This window comes from Mesoplodon mirus (genome assembly GCF_964341445.2).
Source record: "Mesoplodon mirus genome assembly, chromosome: 13".
Classification (NCBI taxonomy): domain Eukaryota; kingdom Metazoa; phylum Chordata; class Mammalia; order Artiodactyla; family Ziphiidae; genus Mesoplodon; species Mesoplodon mirus.
In genome coordinates, this window is record NC_138989.1 from 8,242,009 (window position 1) to 8,254,320 (window position 12,312).

At 53.6% G+C, this 12,312-nt stretch overlaps 1 protein-coding gene across 4 annotated transcripts in view; it reads left to right on the top strand.

The window, feature by feature from the left end:
- Nucleotides 1–12,312, top strand: part of KDM2B (lysine demethylase 2B) — a 123,537-nt gene that overhangs the window by 102,574 nt on the left and 8,651 nt on the right. For all 4 annotated transcript variants that reach the window (XM_082640940.1, XM_082640942.1, XM_082640941.1 and 1 more), the window contains 10 exons: nt 553–777; nt 6,534–6,677; nt 7,868–7,954; nt 8,143–8,403; nt 8,580–8,693; nt 9,330–9,368; nt 9,498–10,177; nt 10,847–11,010; nt 11,099–11,260; nt 11,938–12,156. In XM_082640940.1, coding sequence (XP_082497066.1) covers nt 553–777; nt 6,534–6,677; nt 7,868–7,954; nt 8,143–8,403; nt 8,580–8,693; nt 9,330–9,368; nt 9,498–10,177; nt 10,847–11,010; nt 11,099–11,260; nt 11,938–12,156 — 2,095 coding nt within the window. The remainder of the gene's footprint in view (nt 1–552; nt 778–6,533; nt 6,678–7,867; nt 7,955–8,142; nt 8,404–8,579; nt 8,694–9,329; nt 9,369–9,497; nt 10,178–10,846; nt 11,011–11,098; nt 11,261–11,937; nt 12,157–12,312) is intronic.

A 12,312-nucleotide genomic window follows, 5' to 3' on the forward strand; every position in this document is an offset into this window, starting at 1 on the left:
TACAGCAGAAACTAACACAAGATTGTAAGGCAACTATACTCCAATAAAAATTAAAAAAAAAAAACCAGAAAAACTGGGTGGCTTAAACAAATGTATTCTCTCACAGTTCTGGAGCCTAGAAGTCAGAAGTCAAGGTCTTGCAGGGTGGTGCTTTCTATGACAGCTCAAGGCAAGGACCCTTCCTTGCCTCTTCCAGCTTCTGGCATTTGCTGGCTTCCTTGACATTTCTTGGCTTGTAGATGGCGGCATCCCTCCAGGCACATGTCCGTCTTCTCTCTGTGTCTTCACATAAGACTTCTCTGTGCTTGTGTCCAAATTTACCCCTTTCACAAGGACACCAGTCCTATTGGATTAGGGCCACCCTAGTGACCATATTTTAAAAGTTTCACCTGTAAAGACCCAATTTCCAAGTAAGGTCATGTTCTGAGGTTGTGGGGTTAGGACTTGAACATATCTTTTGGGTGAACACACTTCAACCCATAACCCCCCGGACTCGGGGCCTGGCCGGCCCTGCGGGCCCCCATCTCACCAGTCCTGTGTGTGCTCCCACAGAACCGGGCCGTAGGTCGGCCCAAGGGGAAGCTGGGCCCCGCCTCCGCGGTGAAGTTGGCCGCCAACCGGACCACGGCGGGAGCTCGCCGGCGCCGGACGCGATGCCGCAAGTGCGAGGCCTGCCTGCGGACGGAGTGCGGAGAGTGCCACTTCTGCAAGGACATGAAGAAGTTCGGGGGCCCCGGGCGGATGAAGCAGAGCTGCATCATGCGGCAGTGCATCGCGGTGAGTGCCCCCGGGGCGCCCCTCCCAGTGGCTGCGGCGTTTCTCCCCCCGGAAGTGGAGGTGGCAGCCCTTCCTTGCTCCAGGCCACGGGGCTCCTGAATGCAGGCCCCACCTGTGCCTCAGGCCGGTCTGTTCCCCTGCCCATTGGTCTGTCCAGTCCCTCCGCTTGAAGAGAATGTGGCCGCAGCAGAAACCCCGGAGGGGTGCTCCCTCCTGGGAAGAAAGGGGAGACTAATGCTGTTCTCAGATTCCACACTGCAGGACTCTGGGGTCCTGCCATGTGCTTAGGCTCCCTTTGCTTCATAGTCTGCTGGTCTTACAACTCCTTCCTTCCCTAGATGACCGAGTACTTTGAAGTCTCTGCCATTAAAGATGTCAGGGCAGCCTGTCCTGTCTGTGACCCTGTTGCCAACATTTATGGTCCAGTTCATGATGGTTCTGGGCCCTCCCTTCCTTCCTGTCCTGCTTTCGAAGTCAGAGGTCTGGGTGGAAGGTCAGTGCTCCTCCTGAGGGGGCCGTCCCAGAGAAGGAGGACTGATTTATGGTGTCCAGGAGGAGCTGGGCCGCTGGAAAGCCTGGCCAGCCCCTCCAGGCCATCTTGCCTGGCCTCTGGCCTTGCCCCAGGACAGGGCAGTGGGCTCAGGCTCTGGCAACTCAGCAAGGTCCTGGCTGTGCTTGTGTATCCCCCCCTGCACACACTCAGGCATTCTGCCTTCCTTAGGGCACTGCTCCGGGCCCCGGGGTCCTCCCTGAGGGAGCAGTGATCTCCGTGCTCCCACAGGAAAGCAGGCTCAGCAGGAGGGACAGTATCCTTGGCCCTGAGCAAGACCCTCACAGGCCCAGCCTGGCATCAGGCGAGGCTTCCTCCCTGGCTGCTGATGCCCCTCCAAGCCTGGGGCACCTTCCCCTTCTCCCTCCAACACGTACTGCTTATGTTTTTGTGTTTTCTTTATGTCTGTCTCTCTTTTTAAAATTGTGGTCCAAAACTTATACAATTTACCATCTTGACCATTTTTAAGTGTATAGTTCAGTGATATTACCTATATGCTCATTGTTGTGCAAACTGATCTCTAGAACTTTTTCATCTTGCCAAATGGAAACTCTATATCCACTGAACAGCAGCTCCTCATCCCCCCTCCCCCAGCCCCTGGCAACCACCTTTCTACTTTCTGTTTCTAATTGTGACTACTTTGGACACCTCATGAAAGTGGATTCAGGCAGGATGTCTCCCTCTGTGAGCTTATTTCACTTAGCTTTAATGTTTTCAGGGTTCATCCACATTGTAGCATGTGTCAGGATTTCCTTCTTTTTAAAGGCTGAATAATGTTCCGTTGTATGGATGTGCTGCATTTTCTTTATCTGTTTATCTGCTCACGGACGTTTAAGTTGCTTCCACCTCTTGGCTGTTGTGCGTAACGCTGCAGTGAACATGGGTGTGCCAGTATCTCTTTGAGATCCTGCTTTGGATTCTTTTGGATATATTGCTGTACCCAAAAGCATATTGCTATATATATATATCTCAATCCAGAAGTAGGAATGTTGGATCATATGGTCACTTTGTTTTTAATTGAGTAATCTCCATACTGTTTCCCACAGTGGTTGCTCGATTTCACATTCCCACCAATAAATAGTGCACAAGGTTTCAGGTTTTCCACATCCTTGCCAACACTTGTTATTTTTTTCTTCTTTTTCTTTTCTTTTTTTTCTTTTAAAGAAGATGTTGGGGGTAGGAGTTAATTAATTAATTAATTAATTTTTGCTGTGTTGGGTCTTTGTTTCTGTGCAAGGGCTTTCTCTAGTTGCGGCAGGTGGGGGCCACCCTTCATCGCGGTGCGCGGGCCTCTCACTATCGCGGCCTCTCTTGTTGCGGAGCACAGGCTCCAGACGCACAGGCTCAGTAGTTGTGGCTCACGGGCCTAGTTGCTCCGTGGCATGTGGGATCCTCCCAGACCAGGGCTCGAACCCGTGTCCCCTGCATTAGCAGCAGATTCTCAACCACTGTGCCACCAGGGAAGCCCCTATTTTTTTCTTTTTTGATAGTTGCCATCCTAATGGGTGTGAGGTGATACCTCACTGTGGTTTTGATTTACATTTCTCTGATGATTAGTGATGTTGAGCATATTTTCATGTGATTGTTGGTCATTTGTAGGCCTTCTTTGTACAAATGTCTGTTGAAGTCCTTTGCCTATTTTAAAATTGGATTGTTTGTATTTTGTCGTTGAGTTATAGGAGTTCTTCATATATTCTGGATATTAACCCCTTATCAGATAACATGGTTTGTAAATATTTTCTCTCATTATGTACGTTGCCTTTTCACTCTGTTGCTTGTTACCTTTGCTGTGTAGAGGTTTTGAAGTTTCGTTGCTTGTGTTTTTGTCACCTGTACCAGGTCATTTGAATGGGTTTCAGGGACTTTGAGCGCTCCCTTGAAATTAAATACAGATTTTTATATGTGTGCCTGTGTGTATGTGCATTTTTCTGGAGTGAGGGTCCATGACTTATTGCATTCTGTTATGGTTTAAGAGAAGTTGTCCATAGGGACTCTGGGTTTTGAGAACAGTGTCACCTAAAACTTGGCATGTTAGCAGTGCCCCAGGACAGTCTCTTCCTCGTAATTTTTTTTTTAATTAATTAATTTTTTTGGCTGTGTTGGGTCTTCGTTGCTGTGTGTGGGCTTTCTCTAGTTCCGGCGAGCAGGGGCTACTCTGTTGCGGTGGGTGGGCTTCTCATTGCGGTGGCTTCTCTTGTTGCGGAGCACGGGCTCTAGAGCACAGGCTCAGTAGTTGTGGCGCCCGAGCTTAGTTGCTCCACCGCATGTGGGATCTTCCTGGACCAGGGCTTGAACCCATGTCCCCTGCATTGGCAGGCGGATTCTTAACCACTGCGCCACCAGGGAAGTCCCCGTCTCTTCCTCTTTAGCCATACTTTCTCTTTCACCCTCACCTTCCCTCCAGTGACCCAGGTCCAGTTACAGGAAGCTGTCTCTGCTGTCCCCTGTTCTTTGCAGCCCTGGTGTCTGGCCCAGTGCCTGACACAGGGATCGTCGGTTGAAGGAAACCTCACTTTTGTGTGTGTCTTCCTCTCCAACCTGGGACTGATGGCAGATGCAACCTTAGCCCGACCCTCACTCGAGGTCCTTGCTCTTCTTCCAGGCTTCGCACTCTGTTGGGGGCACTTCCTGCCACGTTTTACCCACCTCTGACCCAGGCAGCCCGCCCTCTCCTCCTCTTCCAGGCCCTTTTTCCTGATGAGTGAGTCTCTCTCTTCCCATGGGGGAGGCTTCCTCCGCAGACTTTATCCCTTCTCACTGCCCACTTTATCACTTCATCCCTGTAGCCCTGGCTGGGGTTTCCCCTCCTGCTGTAACTTTGCAGAGACTGGTTCTCTCTCTCCTCGCCTACTTCAGAGTCTGAACAAATGATGACTCTTTTGCCTTCAGTGTTCTATCCATTTTACAGACTTTTCCAGTTATTGGTGGAGTGTATACCCCAGCTTATTTGAAGCTATTCTAACTTGGTTTAATAAAAATTGGTTGTGTGTTTCCTTTGTATCCCAAGTACTGGGAGGTGGACGTTTATAAGGAGGAGAGAGTGAGAGCCTGTCCACCAGGGTTTATAGTCTAGTACATCAGCTCTCAAACTTCGTGGTCTTGGGACCCATTTGCTCTCTTAAAAATTATGAAAACCCCAAAGAGCTTTCATTTATGTGGGTTATTTATTAATATCACTGTAATAAAAAAATTCAATATTTTGAATTCATTTAAAAATTACAAGAAACCCACTACATGTTAACATAAATAACATTTTTAGGAGAAATAACTTCTGAAACAAAAATGATTAGTAGGAAAAATAGCATTGTTATATGTTTTTGTAAATCTTTTTTATGCTTGGTTCAGTAGAAAAGACCTAGGTTTTCATATATGCTTCTATATTCATTCTGTGATGTTGTTTTGGAGGCACTCTATGAGGGAAACCTGGCCTCATAAATATGTGGTTGAAAAAGGGAGGAGTCTTTTTTGGTGGGTGGGTCTGCGCTGCTCAGCTTGTGACTGTGGAAGCGCAGAGTCCGAACCGCTGGACTGCCAGGGAATTCCTGGGAGTCTTTTTTTTTTTTTTTGCGTTATGCGGGCCTCTCACTGTTGTGGCCTCTCCCGTTGTGGAGCACAGGCTCCGGACGCGCAGGCTCAGCGGCCATGGCTCACGGGCCCAGCCGCTCCGCGGCATGTGGGATCTTCCCGGACCGGGGCACGAACCTGCGTCCCCTGCGTCTGGCAGGTGGACTCTCAACCACTGCGCCACCAGGGAAGCCCTCCTGGGAGTCTTTTAATAGCCTTTTCAGATAGTCGTGGATATACTTCTCATCCACCACCAGAGCTCAACAGGTGGCAAGTGCTTAAAGGTTAGTTGCAGTGTGGAATCTGAAACTATCAGTGAACTTTTCCTGCTGTTACATTAAAATTCATTAGCCGTTCTTGCCCCTCATTTGTTCATGCCTAATGTTATAACATCAGATATTGGTCATTTGGAAAACACTGGCTCACTGAGTTTTACAGATTTTCCAAATAGGGGTACATAGTGTTATACAGTGTTTAAAAAAAAAAACCACACATTTGTTAACACCAGCACCAGTGTCCTCAGAAAAGTCTTTAAGTATCGGGAAGCTGTCTAGTTCACGGTGGCTGATGTAAGTTTTCCAAAATTCTAATTTTTGTTTGAAAATTCAAGTTTCATCATCTGCAACAAATGTTTTAAGTTATTTTTCTGAAAGTGACAGGCTTACTTATTTCATCTTTGAGAAGATGTGCCAATACCCCCCCCCTTTATTTTTTTTTAAATAATCAGTCATTCTTTCAAGTAAAATGGTGTTCTGTGGAGAAAGTGATCAGTTCAGTTCACGGCTTGGTCACAAGAGCTTTTCCTTTAGATACCCATCATCCTTTGGTATTCAGCTGAAGTAGTTGAGGCATACTTCCTATTTTGTCATGCAGAATATTAAAAGAATGTGTACTCGGAGGTCAGAGTTTTAATAAAATTAATAATTCTTACTGCTTTATCAAAGATATCCTTAAATGAAACTGGTGATCTTTTTAAGGAGCATGTGGCCAGGAACGGCCCAGTGACTGCCTGGGCACATTGGAGCCTCTGCCCTGACAGGTGCCAGCAGTTTCACCCACCAGTGCAAGTGTCAACACAGTGAAAAAGGCAGATGATGTCTTAGTGGTATTCTGAAGATAGTTTGACCTCCCTGTAAGGAGTTCTTAGACTGTGCTTTGATAGCCGCTGGAGAGATGTGGCCTCAGCCCCTACAGATCTGGGCTCGGTTCATGGCCCACCTCCTCCTGCAGGTCTTTTCTCATATGTGAGGCTGTCCCTGACCTCTGCCTCTCAGGTTAGCCCTCCTTTCCCCCACCTCACTGCTGACCTGGCCCTCCTTGCTTTATTTTTCTCCATTTCCCTTGTCACCATCTAATAGACTCTTCTTCATTTTGCTCACCTCCCTCCACTAAAATGTAAGCTCAGGATGGCAGAGACTTTTATCTGTCTGGTTCAGTGCTATAGCCAGCACTTGGAGTGGTACCTGGCACGTGGAGGTAGTAGCCAGATAAGTATCTGAATGAACGAATGAATGATGGGCAGTGCCTGGGCTGGTTCTCCCCCAGCTCCTGGAAGGCCCGAGGGGAGTACCTCATTGCCTTTGAGGTGTTTCCCACGGGGTCCCGGCCATGCTGACTCCTGTGTGTTCTCCCCGCTCTTCAGCCAGTGCTGCCCCACACCGCCGTGTGTCTAGTGTGTGGCGAGGCAGGAAAAGAGGACACAGTGGAAGAGGAAGAAGGCAAGTTTAACCTCATGCTCATGGAGTGCTCCATCTGCAACGAAATCATCCACCCTGGATGCCTTAAGGTGAGCAGCCTCGGGGGCATCTGGCTGTGCCGCTTGGCGCCTCACCCTGGGCCTCTGGTGGTGCTGATGCTGCGGGGGTTTGGGGGATGGAGGGGAGTGAGACTAGGTTCCCTCCCTGGAGGACTCTGAGTCTGGGGGATTCTCTGTGTTCGATGATGAGCCGAGGGCGAGAAGGTTCTGGAGTCGCTCAGACCTTGCACCCATGTCTTTGCGGGAGTGAAGACACACACAGACACACACATTCCACCTACCAGGACCTCAGAACCACAGAGAGTTCCCAGAGTCTTGCACCTGGCCCAGAGGGAGAGTGGGTAGTTGGGCTGCTCTCAGGGCTTCTGGGAAAAAAGGCCTGGGCCAGGGGAGGGCGGGTCCTTAACAACAGGTGGTTGCATTCCTGTCCCATGTGCCAGGAACCTGTTCCCTTGGTGTGCCCAGGGCAGGACTGCCTCCTGGGGACCATCGTGCTGTGCCTGCCTGTCTTGGGCAGCAGGTTCCACCTTTGAAAGGAAGAGACTGCTCTGGGCTGGCACATACCTCATACCTCTGCCTCAAGAGAATGTCAGCCTACTTGGCACCTCCCATCAGCCCAGCTGTATCTGTGTTCAGAGAGATGAGAGTGGGCCTGCCCCAAAGGGTGCTTCAGCTCTGAGGTGTCAGTCCCCTTTCCCTCGGTGCTGGCAGTGGGGTTTGTCGTGACACTCCCCTCTCCCCAGCACACACACTGCCCCTTCTGAAAAGGGGTGCTATGCTTTTCCCCTGGCCCCTGTTCACTTCTCTCTCCCAGATCAGAAGCTCCAGGGAAAGCACATCTCAGTTGCTGATACCACGCACCTAGTTCGGTGCTCTTAAATGACTGAATGGTTTGTGGGTCCTTGCTGGGTGCCAGGCCCTGAGCTAATTGCTTTCACTAGGTTACCTCATTGAATTCTCACATAACTCCAGTGAGATAGGCACACTCCATTTTATGGCTGAGGGCACTGGCCCACAGAGATGGAGTGATTTGCCCAGGGTCATTGAGCTAGGAAGAGGAACCCTGACCTGAATCCAGAGCCACCCGTCTTAACCACTCTTGTTTTCTCTTGGCCAGAGGTGGTATGGAAATGGCTTTTGGGAGGGGGTGTTGATGCTCTTGGCGGAGCTGGCCCTGTCCAACCCCTCCCTGCTTGCTGACTGGTGTGTGTCCCTCCCAGATTAAGGAGTCAGAGGGCGTGGTCAACGATGAGCTTCCAAACTGCTGGGAGTGTCCAAAGTGTAACCACGCCGGCAAAACCGGGAAAGTGAGTGCCGGGCTCCAAGTCCCAGGGGTCAGCCCGGGAGGGGGTAGACCTTGGCCTTGCCAGACCCAGCCTGTCTCCCCGCCCACAGCGATGTCGATGTCGGCTTGAGGGGTACCGCGGACTCGGGGGCAAGGGCACGTCCAAAGATATACAGTTCGTGTGTTCCTTCTCTGTTTTTGGCCTACAAGCAAAAGCGTGGCCCTGGCTTTAAGTACGCCTCAAACCTGCCCGGCTCCCTGCTCAAGGAGCAGAAGATGAACCGGGACAGCAAGGAGGGGCAGGAGCCTGCCAAGCGGAGGAGTGAGTGTGAGGAGGCGCCCCGGCGCAGGCCAGATGAGCACCCCAAGAAGGTGCCCCCAGACGGCATCCTGCGCCGAAAGTCAGACGATGTGCACCTGAGGAGGAAGCGGAAATACGAGAAGCCCCAGGAGCTGAGTGGACGCAAGCGAGTACGACCGGGAGGGGTGGGCAGCGAGGGGTGGCCTGGCTGGTCCCGGGTGCAGGGGCGCGTGGGCGGGGGCGGGGATGGGCAGCGGGGAGAGCCGAAGTCACGGAAGTCCTGAGAGCCCTGCCCGAGAGAAAGGAGGGGAAACCCAGCGAGTCACTCCTCTTCCCACCCCTTTAGGCCTCGACGCTTCAAACGTCCCCCGGTTCCTCTTCTCACCTCTCGCCGAGGCCCCCTCTAGGCAGCAGCCTCAGCCCCTGGTGGAGATCCAGTCTCACTTACTTCCAGCAGCAGGTGCTCCCACGTCGCCCCGCCCTCCCCAGGCTGCGGGGACTCGCGAGTCCCCGGCCGCCCCCGCCCCGCCCCAGTGGCCCTCGAACCCATTGCCGCAGACGCTCCGAGGCACCTGTTCACCGTAGCTTCCCAGGCCTCAGCCTGGAGGCTCTGGCTCGTGGTTCCGGCGTGGGGCCTGGGAAGCTGAAGCTGCCGCAGGGAAGCCCTGTGGATCTGGGGAACCTCGGAGGATCCTGGCGGCCCCTCTTCGCCCACCGGCCCTTCCAGCATCAGCCACGAGGTGGCGCCTGGTTGTCTTCTCCTCGCTCTAGCCATTAAGGCTCGGCCGGGAATCCTGCAGACCCTGTCTCTGGGACAGGCTCCACGAGCCAAGTCCGACCTGAATGGGCGACTGCATATCTCTGGGTCTGTCCAGGGGTGGGAGGTCAGTTGGGTGGGGACAGCTCTATCACCGTCCGTCAGTTCCAGCTTCTTCCTTAAAACCAGCAGGCAGGGCCCACCCATCTGTCAGAGCAGAGAAGATGGGATTTGTTGGGAAGGTGACCCTCCAGCCTCTGTTGGTGGGGCTGGGTGTAGAGGGGACCAAATTCTACGAACCCTGGGAGCAAGCTCTGCATCCTTTCTTTCCTGTGACAGCTAAAACCCGGCAAAGAAGATAAGCTTTTCAGGAAAAAGGTACCATCTTCCGCCCTCACCCCAGGCCCGCTCCTGGGGCAATGGGTCCTGGGGTGGAGGGTGGGAGGCCTGGGTGGGCGCAGCCCCGGGTCTAGGGGCTCACCCCCCACGCTCCCCCTCCTCCCTCAGCGGCGGTCCTGGAAGAACGCTGAGGACCGAATGGCTCTGGCCAACAAGCCTCTCAGGCGCTTTAAGCAGGAGCCGGAGGACGACCTGCCCGAGGCGCCCCCCAAGACGAGGGAGAGCGACCACTCCCGCTCCAGCTCCCCCACCGCCGGCCCCAGCACGGAGGGGGCGGAGGGCCCCGAGGAGAAGAGGAAGGTGAAGATGCGCCGGAAGCGGCGACTCCCCAACAAGGAGCTGAGCAAGGAGCTGAGCAAGGAGCTCAACCAGGAGATCCAGAAGACGGAGAGCAGCCTGGCCCACGAGAACCACCAGCCCATCAAGTCGGAGCCTGAGAGCGAGAACGAGGAGCCCAAGCGGCCCCTGGGCCTCTCTGAGCGCCCTCACCGCTTCAGCAAGGGGCCCAACGGCACCCCCCGGGAGCTGCGGCACCAGCTGGGGCCCAGCCTGCGCAGCCCGCCCCGAGTCATCTCCCGGCCCCCTCCCTCCGTGTCCCCGCCCAAGTGCATCCAGATGGAGCGACATGTGATCCGGCCGCCCCCCATCAGCCCCCCGCCCGACTCGCTGCCCCTGGATGATGGGGCGGCCCACGTTATGCACAGGGAGGTGTGGATGGCCGTCTTCAGCTACCTCAGCCACCAAGACCTGTGTGTCTGCATGCGGGTCTGCAGGACCTGGAACCGCTGGTGAGGGGCGCCGGCTGAGTTCGCATGGGGGCACCAGGGGGTCAGGCTAAGGCTTGGGCTAGACCAGGGATGGCACATGTGTCCCCACTGGAGTCGCTCGTGATGCTCTTTCTAAGCCCCGTCCAGCTTAAGTATCCTCAAAGAGGTCTAGCAGCTAACAGTCAGTGTGGTCTTGTCAAAAGAGGTGAACCCTGTTTGCTTTCCTGATTTAGCTTCTTGGAAGATGAACTGAGGACCAGGGGGAGTCCTTGTCCTTAAAGAGCTGGCCCAGGTTACAAGCGCCGTGCCAGTTCCTGATCTTAATCCCGCTTTGATAGTTCCCAGCTGGAATGGTCTCTGACCTTGGCCAAGTTACTTACCTTCATCTGTGAACAGGCATGATGCAGGGTTGTTTTGAAATATGGCCTGTGGAGGGTGTAATTAAGCCCCCAGTAAATACTTTACAGCTTCTGGTACTTTCCATGGGGGTTGGGGGGAAGGGCCATGACAGTCAGAGCAGAGGCTCTCAGGTGCCAACGAGACGGAAACTAAACAGCAGGGTCCAGGGGACAAAGTTAAGGAGCCTCCCCCTGGGCTTGGTAGGTGGGGGACTGACCACAGCCATGCAGGGGGCTCCCCAAGAGAGCTCCCAACTCTGACATTGCCCCCTCTGCTGGGCCTGGCCCCCAGGTGCTGTGATAAGCGGTTATGGACCCGCATCGACCTGAACCACTGCAAGTCCATCACACCCCTGATGCTGAGTGGCATCATCCGGCGACAGCCTGTCTCCCTGGACCTCAGCTGGACCAATATCTCCAAGAAACAGCTGAGCTGGCTCATCAACCGCTTGCCTGGTGAGCACTGGGCCAGGGACCCTCGGTGTGCAACAGCAGGGGCTGGGGGTATCACCTGACCTGCCACCCCCTCTCTGTCCCCCGCCAGGGCTCCGAGACTTGGTGCTGTCAGGCTGCTCATGGATCGCAGTCTCAGCCCTCTGTAGCTCCAGTTGTCCGCTGCTCCGGACCCTGGATGTCCAGTGGGTAGAAGGACTAAAGGATGCCCAGATGCGGGATCTCCTGTCCCCGCCTACAGACAACAGGCCAGGTGAGTGTCCGGGACAGGGGTGTACCCAAGGGGGGGTCACAAGAAGGTGGTATGACCAAGCTGTGCTGTTGGATTTGTTTTTCACCACAGACCCCATCTGGTACTCATGTCTTCAAGCCTTCTCTGGCTTCAGCCCTTCTCGATGCAGAGCTGAGTCCCAGCTGCTGTTCTCGGTCAGCTTTGGGTACAAGAGGGGACCCGTGAGAGGGCAGAGGCTCCCAGGATGCCACTTTGGGAACTCTGTGTGCATCTCACTGCTTCTATGTTAATTTGTCCTTCGTTGGCTTTAAGCCTCAAGCATCGGGGTCATTGTGGCCGGACAGGGCCTCACGGGATGAAGCCCTCCTCGGTCGGGTTGCAGGGCTCACTGTTCCCCACCAGTACCTTAAATGAGGAATCTGTGGTGACCCAGAGATGCTGTGCTGTCTGTACTCCAATTGGCTGAGCACTGCTGGGTGGAATGCAGGCTCTGTGTTTCTAGGTCTTCTGACTTTTAAAGAATCTACAAGTGTAAAACTTAATGTGGAATATTCTGATTTTTAAATGTTGGAACCAGTTTTGATCTTTTGGGGGAGACGCTCAACGGCTAAATGAAACCCAGGTGTTCCACCTGGCTGGTAGGCCTTGTAAAGTGTCATGTCAGGGTGACATGTTGCCTCTCTGTCCTGCCCCCTCAGGTCAGATGGACAATCGGAGTAAGCTCCGGAACATTGTGGAGCTGCGTCTGGCCGGCCTGGACATCACAGACGCCTCCCTGCGGCTTATCATTCGCCACATGCCCCTGCTCTCCAAGCTCCACCTTAGTTACTGTAACCACGTGACTGACCAGTCCATCAACCTGCTCACCGCTGTGGGCACCACCACCCGAGACTCCTTAACCGAAATCAACCTGTCAGGTCAGTCCGGGGCACCCATCGGGCTCTGCCCAGGACCCCGAGGGACAGGCTGGGCATTCTCCATTCGAAAGGAAATACTTGTGTGCCTGTTGCTATAGGGTCACAGTGTTAGACGCTACGACACACCAGTGAACAAGACAGACCCACAGCCTAGTC